This window comes from Alosa sapidissima, chromosome 19 (genome assembly GCF_018492685.1).
Source record: "Alosa sapidissima isolate fAloSap1 chromosome 19, fAloSap1.pri, whole genome shotgun sequence".
NCBI lineage: Eukaryota > Metazoa > Chordata > Actinopteri > Clupeiformes > Clupeidae > Alosa > Alosa sapidissima.
The window spans coordinates 4,029,429-4,049,562 of record NC_055975.1 but is presented as its reverse complement, the minus strand read 5'-3'; the positions used below and the strand labels follow the sequence as shown (position 1 = coordinate 4,049,562).

At 43.4% G+C, this 20,134-nt stretch overlaps 1 protein-coding gene across 2 annotated transcripts; it reads left to right on the top strand.

Moving 5' to 3' along the window:
* The first annotated feature begins 10,948 nt into the window (after positions 1–10,948).
* On the top strand, positions 10,949–19,950 carry pomca (proopiomelanocortin a). 2 transcript variants are annotated; one of them, XM_042073229.1, is made up of 4 exons: positions 10,949–11,257; positions 17,706–17,952; positions 18,442–18,581; positions 18,938–19,950. In XM_042073229.1, exons 3-4 carry the CDS (start codon positions 18,444–18,446, stop codon positions 19,508–19,510), a joined length of 711 nt encoding a protein of 236 aa, XP_041929163.1. In that variant the 5' UTR covers positions 10,949–11,257; positions 17,706–17,952; positions 18,442–18,443; the 3' UTR covers positions 19,511–19,950. The 2 variants fall into 2 exon arrangements, with proteins under 2 accessions (XP_041929163.1, XP_041929162.1); XM_042073228.1 differs by lacking the exon at positions 10,949–11,257 and having other exon boundaries at positions 17,518–17,952.
* Positions 19,951–20,134: the final 184 nt, after the last annotated feature.

Genomic DNA, 20,134 nt, shown 5'->3' with positions numbered 1-20,134 from the left:
TGGTTGATCTGTGTATTTAGAATACAAATTAGGGTAAGTAACAGTACAGAAACTTGTTCGGGAAATGTGTCAGCAATTTAGAAACAGGACAAATTTGCATAATCACCTGAAATCTGACAACTAAGCATCTCACTAACTCTTTGCAGTAAGCCATTCCAGACTGTTCAGGGACTATCTATTTGAAGAAACCACACAGGTGCCTTAGGTAACTTTAGTGAAGGATAATTTATATACATCAAGTGGACTTCCCCAATGCCTATCAAGTGATAAGTGGAGCCTTGTGGAAAGTCAGCCTCAACACATGGCTCAGATCTAAGAGCACCATCATGGCTGTGGTCAGTCATCTCAGGTTAGTCGTATTACAGTCCGAGGACTGATCGTCAGGTTGCTACCCCTCAGTCGGCGACTGCCAACTCGTGACTCGTTTCTGTGGCATCAAGGTAATTGGCCATTAAGATGAGCTCAGAGTGGAGATTAAACAACTGCTGGAGAAGTCTCTCAGGATTTATCATGCCGCCTGAGAAACACAATGCACATTACAAAACAGACCGTTTGCCAGATGTTATATGTGGATTGTGGCTGTTTGTAAATATGATACAAGGAAAAAATAAATGCACTGGTAATGTGCATTTGGCAAATAATACTGTGAAACCTACTGTACTTCCCTATATGCATACTCACAGCGTAGTGACATTTCTTTGTTACAGAACTTTTGAGAATGTATCCCTTGAAACCCCCTTTGCTTTAAATACCGTTATGTTTATTTTACCACACTTTACCATGATTTATGTCTAATAAAGTAAGTTAAGGATGTACAACATCTATACATTTCTCTCATCACTATAACACCCAACCCAACCTTGGTTAATAGCTGCTGCATTGAAATATAATTACAAAGTTCTGCAATGACAAACACCTTATTATCAATACTCACACTCACAAGGTAGAAGAAAACACAGTTAAGTTACATGAATCTGAAACACACAGGCCTAGGTCCATTGCTCTGTCAGTGGAATAATACAGAGAGCCACTCACCCTTAGATGTGCACTGACGCCCACCCTCCCCAGTCACGATGCAGTGGATAGAAGAGCAACATTGCCCGTTCGCACAAACAAGTCGTCCTCACAGCAATGGGCCAACGCAGTTTAACAGCACATTTCTCTTTCCCGGGAGAGAAGACCTGTGGGGCAGAGCTGAGTTTCTGTGGACTGACAAGACATCTTATCCTCATAATCCACCCTAATAGGATTCCTCAAAGGCACTGTGCTACCCGCGGCGCTGTACATAGCACACTTCTTTTCCTGCAAAACACCCATCTCAGCACAGGTCATTATCAGTGTAACATTTACACCCCTACAAGAATACCAAACATATTAATAATGACCATTAATTAACACATAAATAAACTGCCATGTTGCATAAAAAAATAACTGAATAACTGAACTTTAACTGAATTCTTGGAATGATATTTAAACATGCAGTGAAACAATAGCAGTTAGAACCCGACCTACTGATGAATTACATTCATAGCATTAACTCGCAATTTTCCTTTTGTTGTTATAACTATAAATTGTACATGGATTAAATATTCAGTCTCAGACTGTTAAAGGACAAGTCCAGCATTTTTCAACCTGGACCCTGTTGTTTGATGAAAAATAAAATTGATGCAGCATTGAGGTAGCTGCCATGCTAAGTGAGAATGGTTATGGTTATGGGATTTAGCAGATGCTTTTGTCCAAAGCGACTTACAAATAAAACAATACAATAGTTAAAAATTAACAGTGAACAGTTTAAAAAAGTTGTTAAGACTACATTAAGGAGAATAGCAATAATAAACAATAATGTCAATGCAATCAATAGCCTAATGGAAATAAACAGTGGAAATAAACAAATACTATAATATAATATACAAACCATAACTCATAAGAAATGCTTAATTAACTTGCACGCTGAACAGATATGTCTTTAGACCCCTCTTGAAAGAACAAAAACATTCCTCCAACAAGTCAAAGTCAAAGTCAAAGTCAGCTTTATTGTCAATTTCTTCACATGTTCCAGACATACAAAGAGATCGAAATTACGTTTCTCACTATCCCACGGTGAAGACAAGACATTTTACCAATTTAAGTCCACAGACAAACATAACATTCAAGTAAACAAAAAAGTAAGTAAATAAGAGGGCACATATAATAATGAAAAAATAAGAGCAGCAAAATTTGGTTGAAATTGTGCATGGACAGTCAATAAAATACTAGTGCAAAGTCAGGCCAATAAAAGGCTTGGGTAGTTCTGTTTGACCTAAGTAATAAAGAAAGTGGCATAGTGGTGCAAGTTATGTAAGAGCAGCAGAAGTGTTGTGTTTTCAGGACAACAACACCAAGTTGTAAAGTGTACAAGTGTGCAAGTGTGCAAGTGTGCAAGTGGAGTAGTGCAGGCGGCCATTGTGGGTCCAATGTCCAGGATGTTATGTAGCTGAGGGTGGAGGGGGGAGAGGAGGGAGAGAGTTCAGCATCCTTACAGCTTGGTGTATGAAGCTGTTGGTGAGTCTGGTAGTGCGGGAGCGCAGGCTTCTGTACCTCTTCCCAGAGGGCAGTAGATCAAACAGATTGTGAGCGGGGTGACTTGAATCACTCACAATTTTGGTCGCCTTGCGGGTGAGGTGGGTGGTGTAAATGTCCTTCAGGGAGGGGAGTGAAGCACCAATGATCCTTCCAGCTGTGTTCACTATGCGCTGCAGGGCTTTTCTGTTGTATTCAGTGCAGCTTCCGCCCCACACAGCGATACAGCTGGAGAGGATGCTCTCAATGGTGCCTCGGTAGAATGTGGTCATGATGGCTGGTGGAGCACTTGCTCGCCTGAGTTTCCGCAGGAAGTACAGGCGGCGCTGAGCTCTCTTCGCCAGTGATGCAGTGTTGGTGGTCCAGGAGAGGTCTTCACTGATGTGCACCCCCAGGAATTTGGTGCTGCTCGCTCTCTCCACCACAGCACCGTCGATGGTCAGTGGCAGGTGTTGGGTGTGACCTCTCCGGAAGTCAACAACAATCTCTTTGGTCTTGCTGACGTTCAGCAGGAGGTTGTTGTCCCTGCACCACGTGGTCAGATGGTCGACCTCCAACCTGTATTGAGTCTCGTCGCCCTTGGTGATGAGACCCACCAGAGTTGTGTCGTCAGCAAATTTCACTATGTGATTGTTGCTGTAGGTTGCAGTGCAGTCATGCGTCAGCAGGGTGAAGAGCAGCGGACTGAGCACGCAGCCTTGGGGGGCCCCTGTGCTCAGTGTGATGCTGCTTGAGGTATTGTTGCCAACACGTACTACTTGGGGCCTCTGACAGAGGAAGTCCAGTAGCCAGTTGCAGAGGTAGGTACTGAGTCCCAGTTTGTCCAGTTTGCAGATGAGTTGTTGTGGTATTATGGTGTTGAATGCAGAACTGAAGTCTATAAACAGCAATCTCACATATGAGTCTCTTTTTTCCAGGTGGGTGAGGGCTGGGTGGAGGGCAGAGCAGATTGCATCCTCTGTAGACCGCTTGGCTCGGTATGCAAACTGGAAGGGGTCCAGGGTGGGGGGGAGAATGGCTTTGATATGTGACATGACAAGCCGCTCAAAGCACTTCATGATGATGGGTGTCAGTGCCACAGGGCGGTAGTCATTGAAGCAGGATGGAGCAGTTTTCTTCGGCACAGGTATGATGGTGGCAGCTTTGAAACATGATGGGATGATGGCTTGCTTCAGGGAAGTGTTAAAGATGTCTGTGAAGACATCCTTAAGCTCCCCTGCGCAGTCCTTCAGCGCACGACCTGGGATGTTGTCTGGACCTGTTGCCTTACGGGTGTTGATAGCAGCAAGTGTCCTCTTCACGCTGTCGGCAGAGAGGCACAGGGGCTGCTCATGTAGAGGGGGATGGGTCTTCTGTGGGCAGGTGCTGTTTTGTGCTTCAAAGCGAGCAAAGAAGCGGTTCAGGTTGTTGAGCAGAGGGATGTTGCTCTCACAGCTCTGTGGCGCGGGCTTGTAGTCCGTGAGGGCCTGAATGCCCTGCCATAGGCTTTGTGCGTTCCTGCTGTCTTTGAAGTGGGTGGTTATCTTGTGAGTGTATTCCTTTTTTGCTTCCTTGATGCCACGGGACAGGTTGGCTCTCGCTGTTTTCATGCCAGCTTCATCCCCAGCTCTGTAGGCTTTGTCTCTGGCCCTCAGCAGCCTGAGGACATCCCCTGTCAGCCATGGCTTCCAGTTAGCCCGAGTGATGATGTCTTTTGTGTGGGTCACATCATCGATGCACTTGGTGATGTAAGAGGTTACAGTGAGAACCACTGAGGAACCACTGAGGAAAAGTCTTGAATTTGACCTAGCGTTTGTGGCTGGTCGACACAACAGACGCTCATCAGAAGACTGCATTGGACGGTTGGGGATGTACACCTTCATCATAGAATTGAGATAGCAGGGAGCAGATCCAGTAAGTGTCTTATAGGCCAAGGTGAGATATTTCAATTTGATTCTGGCCACTGTAGGAAGCCAATGGAAAGTAACTAGAAGAGGAGTTACATGTGTCCTTTTTGGCTGATTGAAGACCAGGCGTGCTGCAGAATTCTGAATCAGTTGTAACAATCTTACTACACAAGCATGCAGGCCAGTGAATTACAATAGTCCAGCTTGGAGATAACCATGGCCTGTACAAGAAGTTGTGTGGAATCTTGTGTCAGATAAGGTCTGATCTTCCTACTTTAAAGTTGTAAAGGACAAACCAACATGATTTTGCAATTGAGGCTACATGCTCAGAAAAGTTAAGTCGGTCATCAATTATGACGCCCAAGTTACATGCCGATCTAGTTGGGGTCAGTAAAGATGAATCAGGCTGGATGTTAATCTGTGGTGGAATAGCTGTTTTAGCTGAAAAAAGCTCTGTTTTTGAGAGATTAAGCTGAAGGTGCCGATCTTTCATCCAGACTGAAATATCGTTAAGGCATGCAGAAATAGCATGTAGTAGCAGTGACAGTCAAATTCATGGGAGAAAGTGGTGTAAATAGAGAAAAGCAGAGGCCCTAATACTGATCCCTGAGGCACACCTGTGGTAAGGTCATGAGACTTTGATACCTGTCCCTGCCAAGCTTGACTGAAAGAACGCCCTTTAAAGGTTGTATCAGCGATAGCGGGGATACGTCACTTCTGTTGATTTTCAAACAAAACAGAGAGCTAGCTCGCTACTCCATCCCCCTCCCTCCCATGCAATTAAAACTCTCCTAAACGCGCATCTCGTTGGTTATTGGTTGAAACACTTTATTTTGCCTTTGAGTGGGTTGCCAACCCTTGTTGGTAGCAATTGTTTTTGTGTACAGATCTCGGAGCCTAGGCTGCCTACAGTTTATGTGATGGCCTGCTTATGGGGCAGACAGCTAGCAGATCGTTAGGAAAGATTAGATGAATGTGATCATTTATGTTTGGGCCTTTTTTGGGCCTGAAATCGCTGATACAACCTTTATGGTAGGATTCAAACCAGTCGAGAGCTTTCCCAGATATTCCCAGTTCAGATAGTGTAGAAAAGAGAATGTCATGGTTTACAGGATCAAAGGCTGCAGATAAGTCTAGTAGAATTAATACTGATGACTGAGCAGAGGATAGCTACTCTCAATGCTTCAGTCACAGACAGAAGAGCAGTTTCAGGTGGGGGGGATTCTGTTAAGGGGCAAAAATGTCCGCAAAATATTTGTCCCTGTCAAGGCTGCCGTGGTCATGGACACCTTAAAAGGCAGTTGCCCGGGGGAGAGGGGGCTGTTGATGGGCAAAAGTCTGCACAATGTCCGCCCGCTGATTAATTGGTCGGTTGTCGCCGGGATCAATATGTCATTATAAGTGTTATGCAAGGGTTGGAACCTTATGGAAATATCCCTATGCTTGATTGTTCAACTCAGTAAATGTTACTGGAAAAATACAATAACAACAATACAAAAATTTAATTTAACAGTAAACAATTTAAAAATTTGGTAAGACTACACCAAGGAGAACAGCAATAATAAACAACAATGTCTGCGGTGGGGATAGACCAAGAATACCAAGTGAAGTTATTCATGACCAAGGTTTTTTGTTAACAGTCCGTCGGCCGGCCAAGAGTCAGGAAATCCATTTATAAGGATGTGGAAGGGGGCCTAAGGGACTACAGGGGCTTTGCCATCCACTCTACTCTTATAAAGGGTGCAGTGAGGACAGCTCTGGGTGAACGTACCCACCGAAGCGTCCATCTGTGGCCTGGATCAGGTAATCGAAATTGGCCAGTTGGGCTACCCATCTCTTTTGCACTGCTCCCAGTTTAGCAATGCGAAAATGGACCAGGGGGTTGTTATCTGTCACTGTCATCTTTCCATCCCATAGATAGTTTTTAGATTTCTGAAGTGCCCACTTCATAGCTAGGAGCTCAGGCTGAAGGAACTATAATGGGAAGCGTTGCACTTGGCCAGATGGAGGCTCCAGCTGGTGTATGCAATTAAGTGCTCTGCCCCCCCTTACTGCTGAGTTATTACTACCCCGACAGCCAGCAGCTTCTGCTTTAGCTACTGAAAAGTCACAAACCCCAGAAAGGACCATACTTGCCTGACAGTTGTCGGGAGCCATTTTGTTGCTAAAGCTAAAAACTGTTTAGCTCAAAACTCCTCCGACTGATTGATTGATTTTGCTCTTAAACAAAAGTTTGAACCCTAGGTTGTGCACAAATTGAGCTTAAGTGTTGTGCTTTGTTGTGCTTTGCTCAGACACATCAACAGCCAGGAACCCTCAACTTTTCTGTTTATTGCTTGCTAGCCCAGCTCCCTACCCACAATGCTACCATCGCCATCATCTTACTTAGAAGCTTAGAAGATATACAGTTCTATCATTCTGAGGAATTGTTTATTTGTGTTATTTTCATCAGGACAAAATAGTTGCTTTGTCATAGAAATCTCTCAGTGGTGACAGAACTCATTCATGCTTTTGGGGGACGGCAGTTCATTCATGGAGCATCACTAAAAGCTTTTCCACTCACCAGGTTCCATTCAGACAAACACAACCTTCCCTTATGCTTGTCACCATGCCATGAGGCAGCTGCAAAAGCCACAAGGTCACAAAACAGTATTAATTGCTCTATAGAATAACGGCCAACAAAGTCTCTTTTTTCCTTTACATTTTTGTTTTACAGCGGGTGGGAAATCATTTGCTCTTTACCTGCCCTATCCTTGCATTGAAAAGATATCAAGATGATGAGCAGAAAGGAAGCCTGTAAGGCATACATAATACAAATGTGCATTTAACCTTTGGAAAGCAACATGGAAATAATAGGACTCACTATATTCAGTATTTGTGCCCTCAACAATTACATAAAGAGTGAAAGAGAGTGATGCTACAGACAAGGATGTTAATTTCACTTGTCCTGCTTGTGACACTCATGACATCAAGGTTACTGGCCATTTAGATGAGCTCAGAGGGGAGATTAAACACCAGCTGGAGAAGTCTAGAAGAAACTCTAAAAAGCTAAATAAAAACATTGGTAATAACATGTGGAGTAAACAACACTACTGAAGAATGTATTTCCATGTACGGTACCTGCTTGTTATTCTTACATTGTTCAGGGTTGTAGTCAAGGGTCTTTCATGATTTGTCCATGTTTGGTCACCTCATGACAGTCAGTGTGTGCATGTGTGTGTGTGTGTGTGTGTGTCTACGTTGCACAGAATAGGGATTATAATTAAACTTTTCTTTCTTAACTTGTTTTATTAAGGAATTATTTAAGAAGAAAAGTAGTGAAATACTAGCCTGACGAGCCAGACCCACATCAAGATGTAGGGTCTGGGAACTTATCATTGGCAGTGTTAAATCCGAGGGGCGGCATAAACCGTTGTCTTTCAAATGTCCTCTGCACACAATAGGATAGGCTACAACTCACGAGTCCCATGCGTTTTCCCACCAGCAGAGCTAGTTGGCTAGCCAATTTTAAAAAAGCTTAACTCGAGTCGCGATTCAAAGACCGCTGTTCGCCAGCAGCAGCATCCATCTTCTTCGTTTTCAAGTAGCAGGAAATTCACATTCCGTCGCCGACTCTATACACAATGTGATTGGCCTGATAGAAGTTTCATTTTTCCAGCTCGCAAGCCAACTGAGGGCCAGATGTACTAACGCGTTTGCGCCCACTTCAGGCGCATTTGTTTCGCAAGGCGCGTGTAAAATCGAGGTAGCCTATGTACAAACAGGCCGCAATGATGTAAAAGCGCAAACTGCCTGTCGCGGGAGCTGAACATGGCTAATTGTGTTTTTCGTGTCATGCATATGCATTCATGGGAGGATCCAGAGGGAAGTGGGAGTTTAGCGTAAAAAGATGGGAGGGGAAGCATAAAGAGCGCTTAATGATGTATTCCGCGGTATGTACAGTAGGCCTACAAAGACTGCTCCTGAAAGCGCACGTCTATTCTGTGCCTAAATACTTCCGCCTTGTAAAAGCAGGTGTTAATCCAAATTCCAGTTCAATGCGTCAATAAGAGAACCTTTCAAAGACAACAGAATCGCACCAGTTAAAGGAAGCACCAGTTAAAGGAACACGCCACCCAATGTCAGTATTAATATATGTTCTTACCTTAACTTTCACGAGTTGACCTCTCCGGTGTCGGTACGTGCACTCAAACGCTCTGGCTTGCGGTGCGAATTTGTTAGCATGTTGCTATGCTAGCAGGCCCAGACGTAGCCATACAGAGAGGAAGATAGCATTAATCAAACACATCCACGTTTTCCCTACTTAAATACAGTTGCACAAGTAGTTGATAAAAATGTGTAAGGTTACACAACGTGAAACGTGGCGATTTTCCAAGCGAATAAACAGGAGAACTACAATGTGTGGCGCAATAGCACTTGGGAGTACTTGACCTAGGTAGTAATATTAATTAACATCTAATTGTAGATCATATCACCACAGAGTTTAGAATCCATGCTTGATCGACCCCTCAGCCTCCCCCTCCCCTCTGAGCGAGAGAGGCACACACATTAGAGATGCGCTGATGGGCTATTATTTCAACCATAACTGCATAGCCAAACTTATCTGCCATGCATCTGCTGGTTGTTTTAATGTATGGGTGATGCTGCGGCGCTGCTGATGTGAGGCTAGAAAGCTCTTGCCTGTTCTAGAAAGACTGATCCAATGCCGCAAATATATTAAAATGCTAAATTTTAATATCCTATCCCCAAAATATCAGCAGCAAACTCAGTCTCTGTCTCGCAAAACAGTCTCCAAATAAAACGCACATCGGCCTGTTGCCTATTCTGCCAGCATTCAGACCTCTCAAGTCTCACGCATTGAGCGTGAGACACACGCATTTTAATGACTTCACACGATCACACGCCACACATTGCATTTCTCACTCCGAGAAATTAACTTGCCCGCACAGAAATTTCTAAGGGCTATATTTTACAAACTGTCACAACTGTCTGTGCGCTCATTCAGCTCAGAGAGCTGCTGTTCAGTTACTATGGGCCAATCAGAAAAATAGGATTTCTCAACCAATCAGGAAATAGTTTTGTTTTGATGTGTGTCCGCAACGTGGAGACTGCTGGTCCGCGGAGTCGTGGAGTGAAATTAGGCCCAGTGCTTCGTCTGATAATTTGCTGCGCAGTTGATCAAGATACCGTGGACCGACAAAAAAAGAAAACAAACGTTTTTGCCATCGATGTCATTAAACATGGAGCCATATAATAAAGTGGTGGTAGGAGCGTTCATTCAATGCAGGCGTCTGCGCGAGAGAAACTGAAACTAATCGATAACGTTGGTATCAAAGCTCCGCTTCAACCTGTTGAATGCTATTTAATTGTTTAACGACACTTAATAGAACAATGTTTATTTTTGGAACTTCCATAGAAACAGAGCAGAGACTGTATAATACACTGTATAGCACTTAGTATTGTTAACCTGACTCTCGTCAGATTAATTTCGTTCTGCCTAGCTCCACTCATCCATCTGGGACCAATCCATTGGAGTGTTGCTTCAGAAGGCTGGGCCTAATCAAAAAATGCTTGCATATGATTGAATAAGCCACTTGTCCGTCATCTATTGACGTGCTACTTCAACCACTCACATCGAAGCCAACCCATGACGCTGATAACAGTCTCACAGTCGCTTCTACGCTATGTCACATCCAGTGTTGGGGAAGTTCCTTTAAAAAGTAGTGTTTGCTCGTTACTCGTTACTTACTCAAAAAAGTAACCCGTTACTTTACTTAGTTACCCTCTATGGAAAGTAACTTTTTACGTTACTTGTTACTTTTACGTTATTTTATGTTGCTCGACTTTGGGCAGAACCCAATATCTGTTCCTAAATGTGTAGGCCTACATAAAGTTCTACTATGTAGGACATAACAGGTATTTCTTTTGTGCTATTTATTATTTTAAAAAAAATGCCACAAACAGAGCACTTGACAAGAAAACACAGGGCTTATACTAGCCTGGCGGGCCATCCTATATCATTGAAATGTATAGTCTGGCATCGAACCATTCACCTCGCTTAATCCAAGGGGCGGTCAGAGAATTGTCTTTCAAACTGCCTAGGCATGCAATAGGCCAGTGCTACGACCATATCCGTATCCGGTCGGCAAAACGGCAAATACATCCTTCTTCGAAAGGAATGACTTCAGTGCATTGTGTTGCTCAACTTTCAAAGAAAAGCACAAATCCAACTTCTCCAAAGTTGACGCCAACGGCAATTCAAACAACCGCTCTTCGTTTTCCATAGCCACCTTCCTGTTCACCGTCGCAGGACTTTCGTTATCCTGTTAAGCCCGCTTTAAGACTCTCTAACAAAATAGAGCGCTGTGATTGAATAACATCCACGGTGTTAGCCAATAGAAATCCCTATGGTTTGATACTAGACGTACAGGCTGAGCAAATTAATTTGCCGCCGCTAGGGTGCGTCTAGATTTCTAGGCTAGGCTTATACTTCAACACCATGTTACGTAGTGGACAGTCAGGGAAACTACACACTGATATGAGAAGGCTGTGGAAGCGTCAGCTGATTAGTGGGCGTTGACGCACCAAGGTTTGAAAATGGGAAACAGGTGACTGATTGAAGTGATGAGCGTTTCCCATGATGTGAGTTTCTGTGTCTGCAACGCAGCGTCCCCGTCAAATCTTTTAGGATTTTCGTTTGGACATTTTCCTTTTGTGGACTACCGTCATCGTAAGACAGAACTTTGACTTGAAGGACCTGGAACTTGGGCTGGCCACTCGCTGGGAGTAAGGATTGGGTTATTCGGCGGATGGTAAGCTACGCTCCTGGCCTTCTCATTAGTCGCACCCACAGTTCATCCACACTGACCTAGTTTTCAACTTTACATTTACACATACACTGCAGGGCAAGTTTAACGTTACAATCCAGGTCCTAGCTAGCAGGTAGTTACTTTAGAATCCCTAGACAACGTAGCAGGTAAGTGAGCTAGCTTTGTAACCTTTTTGTTTGTTTTGGTTTGTCAGAGATGGCGTCTTTGCAGTTTTCGTGTCTTTGTCAGGGTGGACTTGGCGTGTTTGTAACAACCACCACTAAAGCCCTATGAAACAATATCAAATAACATAGCCTCGATTCATCTTGGGCATATAGGTGAGCACAAAATATATGAGGGCTTATTTTATAGCCTTATACTCTTTCATTAAACAGGCGCTCCTCCGAAATTTGGTGCAAAGCTAGTGCAAATCGTATCAATTGGCTGGCAGTTGAGTTAACGGCAGTGGACAAAATCAGGGCACAGTGTAGGCTACAACTAACACTCACATTCCTCCCCTTAGTTTCAACGAGTTCGAAGTAATGTCCATCCCTCAGAAGTAAGCGTTGGCTGCGTCTTGCTTCATTGCCACCAACCTGTCACGTACCATGTGGAACTATGATTGCACTTCCTCTGTCTTCCTCTTCCTCTTGGAGCTCGTGCCTATTGCGCAAGTGCGCAGCTGAGAAAACAGTGTCGCTGTCAAACCTGTCCCTGGGAAAAGTAACTTTGCGCCGATATGAAAAAGGAACTACGTTACTTTACCAAATTTTCAGTAGTAGCGCGTTACACTACTTTTTACTCGAAAAAGTAGTTACGTTACTGTAACGCGTTACACACAACACTGGTCACATTTATGAAACTCCCGCCCTGCGTCCTGATTGGCTGTACCATAAAATCGGGTGCAGAAATCACTCTCAATGGAAGAGGTCCCAGATGGATGTGAGTGAAGCTAGGCGGAGCTAAGCGGAACGAAATTCATCTGGCGAGAGTCAGGTATTGTATTGTCAAATTTGAATATAACGTGGCCAAAAGCTATTGTAGCCTTCTTTCTATCTGTTAAAGATCAACAGATCAGTGATTTACGCCTATCTGCTCGCCAAAAAAGCTGGTATTGTGTTTCCTGAATCCTGAATCCTTACATTCAGGCATTCAAATTAAACTTCATTAAAAAACATGTATTTTTTTTCTCCATTTCCTACCAATGTATGATGGTTGCATGAGGGAAACATCCCAAAACAATAGCACCCATATAATTGTTGCTGTTTTGAGAAGTATTTCTTTTCTTATGCAAGCATCATGCAACCATGCAAAAGCAATGAAACTAATTATATCTTACATTAGTAAAGCAGTCCTCTGATGTGCATGTCACAAAACATTTAAGTGAAAGTGCATGTATAACAATATAGGCATAATAATGATTGTGATAATGATAATTACAATTTGATTTGGAGGGAGTGGGGTTGGGTACGTGTAGATGAGCCCTATGACCCCAAAGTCTGCCATGACTGGGCCTCAGGTGTCAGGGTTGCAGTATGGAGAGCTGGACCGAGGCGCAGGGCAAGTCGAGAACGAGGCACACTTAGACTTGAAACCCGGAATCTTTAATGCAAATGCACACTACAACCACGAAACAACATCAATGACCAACAGGGGACTGAGGGAGACAGAGGGTTTAAATACACAGGGGTTAAACAAGGCTAACAAGGCACAAGTGGACAAGAAACAAGAGACAGGTGAACACAGGGCTGGAAATCATAATTAAACTAGCAGACTAATAATGAGGAACAGGTGAGGGGCACACAGGGAACTGAGACATGGCAAGACAAACACAGAACACAGGATCGTTACATCCGTGGGGTGTACTACGAGTCTCGATTAGTGGGTTAGCGAGGTATGTTGCACTCAAAGCCAGGCTATGCTGTGACACGAAAGTGGATCTGTTTTAGTGTCGCTATATCACCATGGTATGCTGTCAACCAAACCTGGTCGGGAGGAGGTTATGTGCAAAGTTATAGCTCAAATCGTGTAATCTACCGTACACTGACCAATCAATTGTCTTAAAAACTAAGTTCTCACGTGTAGGATTCTGTCATATATCTTACAGGTGGAACTCCACCTCTACTAACATTTTGGATCTCGAATCCGCTTTAACAGTGCTGTGCGTGCAAATATCCCACTATGGACGTGTATACCATACAACAACTGATGACAATTGATTTATTTGATGTTATAGGTTAGACACAAAAAAAGGCCGCAGTGTAGATTAAGCTATCGCTCATGAATGCGGAAGTAATTGTTTTTAAATAGAGGCGGTCTTGTGCGTCTCCACGTTTCACGATTGGCCAACGTTATCCCAACACCGAGAACGCGCACAGATCTGAGCTGAAAGCCTAGTTTGACAAATATATCACATAACTGCTATCGTAGTATCACTTAACGTATACCCCTGAGTCAAGGCTTTGTCAAGCCTTGCTATGTCTACATAGCCTAGATACTGTATGTCTAACGTGCTTCGTAGTATACCCCACGGTCAAAGAAGTTTGAGAAAGGCTGGTCTACATAACCTGCATCAGATTGAGGTTTGCAGTGATGCGCCTGAAGGCACGGGTTGAGGACCCAGTCAGTTACGTCACAATATGGACATTTGTTTAAATTCATACCTACGTAATCACCATGACCAAAATTTTACTTTTTTTTTTTACTTTGAATCTTGGGGAAAAAAAATATTGACCTACCTACCGACCCATTTTTTAAATTTTTTTGGCTGTTACTGCAAACAAGTATATTTTTAAGGATGGCCTCATGACTGTGAAAATGGCTGACATTGAACAACAGTGCTTTAAATGGGAGCCCCCAGTATCAGTCATCAAGGCATCAAAATCTGCCACAAACACTTACAACACACAACATCACTCATAAACACACACACACACACACACACACACACGGACAGAACCACCACTGTTCAAGAGACCATTTTGGGGCTAAATGTGCTTTTTCTCATTTGGTTGTTTTCTGTTTGTTTAGAGCAGAATGAGCCATTGCTGTTCAAAGGGCCCATTTGGGTGAAATTATTATTATAATTTATGTTATTATTATTTATTATTATTTACTATAGGGTTCTAGAATAAATAAAATAGTGTGTTTGAAATAATGGAATTTGTGCTCTCTCATGAAGCTGGGTTGATGGGACATGGGGAGGGCAGGGGGGAGGGGGCGTGGCGCCACGAGTAGTTCAAGCAGATGTAGGACTTTCATGTACTTCGATCATTGGCACAGTGCCACGCCCCCTCTCCCCTGAGAAACAAAGTCTCACTCCTTGCAAACTTCAAAACTTGAGAGCCCTGTGCCAGCTTGTGCCAATATATCGTCCAAAATGCATTCTCCACATTTTTAGCTACATTTTCATGTACCACATCAGCGTTTTTGTTCAGTGAATCTTTTGTAAATTGCTTTACAATAGCGTCGGGCCCTTGTCAGCAACCTTCGGCTTGCCTCTTGCCACTATTCACTCCTTCGTCTTCAACATTCCCTTCTCAATATTTTTGGCCTCAATGTGTCCAGTTACATAGTCTGTCTGTTCTTAGTCTTGGATTTTGTGAAGTAAATGTCTAAATATCACCTGCTTGCTGCAGCTTCCTTTTAAAACAGCATCTTTTTCTCTCTCTCTCGAGCATTTAATCTGCTGCCGGCTTGTCTCTCCACATCGTCCAAAATGCTTGATTGCATTGCATTCTCCACATTTTTAGCTACATTTTCATGTACCACATCAGCATTTTTGTTCAGTGAATCTTTTGTAAATTGCTTTACAATTACCGTCGGGCCTATAGGCCTATTGCCTGGCTTGCCTCAGCTTCAGTCACGTCCTTTTACAATTTTATCATTGTAATAAAAAACGCAATTTGGCACATAATTTCAACATGCTGCTGGCCTACTAATTAATGCCTATTGTACTTTATTTTTTGCAAAAAGAAAGAAATCCTTGATAAAAAAATAACAAGTCATTCACATTATAGGCTACTTTACGCACTGTCATGTCAGGGTGACGCTATGACAAGCCTGTTCTGAAGACTACCATTCATTTTGACTGCATGGGAAGAGAGCGCGTCTTTTTCAGACAGACAGCGCAATTCATTTTATACCAGCAGGCCGATCGGACAAACTATGGCGCCGTCGGGATTGCTCCCGCAATATTCTGTCCCACTCCCGCATTAATGTGTCATTTTTAGTCCCGCTCCCGCCCGCATCTGTAACATGATGTCCCGCTCCCGCCCGCTAAAGCCCGCATGCAGGAGGGATAGCCTATTCAGCTTTTCTTTCTGTCTCACGAAAGGAGCACACACACCTGAGAAAGACTCCAGATGTCAGTTTCTTGGTTCTGAATATAGGCTAACAACTTAAGTAGGCCTAGTCTGGTGCCCTCTTCCTCTGTCATGCTTTCGATTTCGAGTTTTGACAATGAGCAGCAGGAACAAACTGAACCCACGTAAACGACAATAAAGGCAATAGGCCCGCTATCCGTCAGTTATGCTTAAACCGCTTTTTTTAATGCTGCCTAACAGAACATCCAGCTGAACTATAGTTATGAACAGTACTTTAATAATTTCCATATTTAATTTTACGCACATATTTAATTTGCGGGAGTGCAGTGAATCATCGGTTTGTCCCGCACCCGCGAACGCACCTCTCTCATCCCGCCCGCTCCCGCAAAGAGCTTTCAAAAGTTGTCCCGCGCCGCACTCTTTTGCATGTCTACTGCGGGAGTGCAGACCTCTACTTGGGTCTGACAGCGTTCGCAATCTGCGGTTTGTCCATGACGCTGACGTTCGCGACCTGACGGTACCGATCCACTTGCACGACACGACATACGCATGGGGTCGCGCTGCCTCCCCTCGTTCAGTCGTGTTAGGGCTTTCGTTTAAAACGGGTGTCAAACTCATTTTCATAGAGGGCCACATCATTGAATTTATAGGTTACTGAGGGCCACATAATCGGCGAACATGTGCATGGTGCAACCATGAAATCTGTATTGCAGTATGGCTTATTCAAAATTGGTGTGAAATACACAGTAATAGCCTAAACAAACTATGCAAGCCATTTCGAAATCCTGTTTTATTTAAACTACTCAATGCAATCTCAAATCCTCACCAGAAAGACCAACAGTCAATATATTCATCCAAATCCTAGTTTCGTTTGTTTTATGGCCTACTGGGTGGTCGTGGAAGAGATCGTTAAAACATTATTTGTCTTGTAAGCGGAACCAAAGTTTCACAGGCACTGTTGTGGTAGTACAAAGGACCTACAACCTCGTGCTTTCATTGGATAGCCGCCTCACGTTCAACGGATTCATTTGCATAAAGCTGGGCATCGGCCAGCTTTTTGACGCGCGACATTATAAACGTGTCTCTCTGAAGCCCTGTTCTAGAATCTTTGCTCTGAAGGCTGCGTTGCTAGGCAACATCAAATAAATGAAATGAGCGTCTTTTCAAGGTATTAAAAGTGTACGTGTGATTACGAATGGATGTGTGTGGTTTGCAATTAGAATAAACAAGAAATAACATTTCCAATAATTTATGCAGCGCTGCCTTCCCGGAATGCTTTGCGGGCCCGTTAAAGTCGCTTGACGTCACCCATAGGACTAGAGTGGAAAGTGGATCGGTACCGTGACGGTTGTATACTGTTAAGTACATGCCTAAATTGTGGTCCATTTGTGGAAAAACACTTAAGATACGTTAAAACAAACTGAATATGAGCTGGTAACTGACATTTTAAACAAAACGCCCACACATGACTGAACGAAGGGAGGTAGCGCGACCCCATGCGTATGACGTGTCGTGCAAGTGGATCGGTACCGTCCCTTATTAGACATTCTCTGGTACCGTGAGTTGACTACCCTGGCTGCAAATTACATTTGCTGCCACTAGGGTGCGTCTAGATAGTGAAATACAAGAAAAGAGAAATAATGAAGGAAAAGTCAAAAAAGTGTAGTTTTGCTCCACTCAACTTGGTAGATCACACAGCCACTTACTTAGCAGTGATAATATTCTACAAAAAGTGGAGAGAAGTTGAAGCATCTAGGTAGACTTTGCTTCTAGATGTATATCCGTCATAATAATTCTGTAAGAATATCTGAATAATCTCCTCCACCATTACCAAACCCTTAGGAAGTGGAATTAACACCTTTAATTGTTCTGTGCCAGAACAGACAACATCTATGACTACCTTTAGTTTGGATTTTAATCTTTTGCGGTTGAACCCATGTAAGGGGAGCCTTGTGCCCCTTATGTCCAACGGTGAAAATGGTCATCCTGACTTGATATCTACTTGCTAATCTCTTCTGATGTCATTTGACCTTTAAAAACATTCATTGCCACAAACAGGGCTCTGATTATTTTTCCTTTATGGTTATTTTTTTCCCCGGAACTGCTTGTGACTCGGGTGGGCTAAGTGGAGTGGAAAGAAGGTGGACAATCTACTGTCCTTGAGAGGTTGGCTCTCTTGTGCGCTATAAAAGGGCTCTTATGGTGTTCAGGCATCAGGGAGTGCAAGAGTACGGAGTGGCGCGCCTACAAACACACAGACACGCACACAGACAAACAAGCAGATTCGTTCACAGACCAAGAGTCTGTAGGGGAAGAGAAGACAAGGAGAAACTTCTCGGAGAAGAGGCAGCACACTCTCTTACTGTGCAACAGGTGAGTCACATTATTATATCCATTTTATGTGCAGTCAGACTATTAAATAACCCAATTTAGAGTCATTTCTCTTACTTACTTAATGGGAAAGCTGTATAATTTGTTTCATTTAAAATCTTGAAACTTCCATATGAATTATCATACTGAGAAAGGTTTTTTATGCAGGATGGAACAATGTTCTTATTGAGATATGAACTCAAAACTTTTCAAATTAACCTTTTTCCTTGTGAACTCGAGAATATATTAACATGGACTGTCTAAATCAATTATTTTTTCTCATTTTATGAAAATGTGCATATGTGTGCTCATTGTAGGTGTGTTGGCTACAAATAGTTGTTCCATTTTATCTCTTTTGTCGTACAGATAATTTGGAAGTCATTCATGAATAACAATATATTGTATTGAATTGAATAACAATAAATTGAATTGAATAGCATTGTCATCATACTCACCAGCAACCTATAACATGCTGATCTCTGTCCCTTGCAGATATGTTGAAAGAACTAAAGATGCTGTGTCCTGTATGGCCCTTGGCTGTGGCGGTGCTGTGCATACTCACTATGGAAGTCAGCAGTCAATGCTGGGAGAGCTCCCACTGCCAAGACCTTAGCACAGAGGAGAACATGTTGGTTAGTACTCTTAAGAGAGGAGGTTGGGCTGGGATACTTTTAAACTCTTACAGTAAAATGTAGTGTGTATGTATTTGTATCTATTGATAGTTAGTCATAATGGTCAAAGCCCTGAGGGGAATATCCTGATCCTGAACATATTTCTGTAAGAGAGAAGTGTGTATTGATTAAGGCCATCAGGATTCATTCCATTATCAAAACAAAAACTCTCTACTCTTGGAATGAAATGGAATTGTATATATTTTTGTTGTGTACAATGTGGACATTTTAAATGAATTAATTATTTCTGTATTTACTGTTGTGTTAAACTAGGACATCTTAATCTAATGCCTTGTGATTACTGTGCCCACTGATAGGAGTGCATTCAGCTGTGTAGGTCAGACCTCACAGCTGAGACCCCAGTGTACCCTGGCGAGGGCCACCTCCAACCACCAGAGCCTGAGGAGACTGACGCAGACTCCTTGCCCACCCTCAACCTTGCTGCCGCGGGCTCCCCCGAGGAGTCATCCCCCGAGGTGAAGCAGGCCTTTCCCAGGCAGGAGGAAAAGCGTTCCTACTCCATGGGTCACTTCCGCTGGGGCAAGCCGGTGGGCCGCAAGCGCCGGCCCATCAAGGTATACCCCAACGGCGTGGAAGAGGAGTCGGCCGAGGTGTTGCCGGGGGAGATGCGGCGCTCGGCGGCGGCGCTCAACGACGTGGACTACGGAGCGGTGGGTGGCGAGGCGGAGGAGAAGGCAGCGCTGGCCGGGCTGCTCCAGCAGAAGAAAGACGGCTCGTACAAGATGAACCACTTCAGGTGGAGCGGGCCACCGGCCAGCAAGCGCTACGGCGGCTTCATGAAGTCGTGGGACGAGAGGAGCCAGAAGCCCCTCCTCACGCTCTTTAAGAACGTCATCAACAAGGATGGACAACAGAAGAAAAGTCAGTAAGCGGGGTTGTGGGGGAGGAGAGTGGGTTGGTGGAGAGAAGGAGCGACAGAGGAGAGGAGATGGATGAGAGGAGAAAAAGTGAAGGAAAGAGAAGGTGAGGAAAGGAAAAAAGGATCCATGACACTGACCTGTGAGATTTTGCCCGTGCTTTTTGTTTCCCTCCGTAAAGAGGAGACATACTTGCTTATTCCTCCCCCTAATGATCCTAGCACACAGTAAGTAGATTGATTTGTAATATTATTGGGGCTATCAAAAGGCTTTGTTGACCACAAGCACTTTGTTTTACAAGTTACTCCATGATTAACACTGCTATCAAGAAATAAATTCTGAATATTGTACATATGCTTTTGTGAGTATTAATGAGAAGATGGGTGAATCATCTAATTTGTTGATGTACTATACTGTAAACTAATTACATGTGATACATAAAAATATTTTATTGCAAGCACTTTAAGGTATGCTTATTTATTTCCATGATGATTCATTTTATCATGTTAAGAATTGAACTGGTAAATAGTTCCTTTAATCTTTCACATGCGAGACTAAAATAATCACAAAGATTACAATCAAGATACATATATAAATAAATACAACAAGTAAAAGACCCCACCACACACACACACA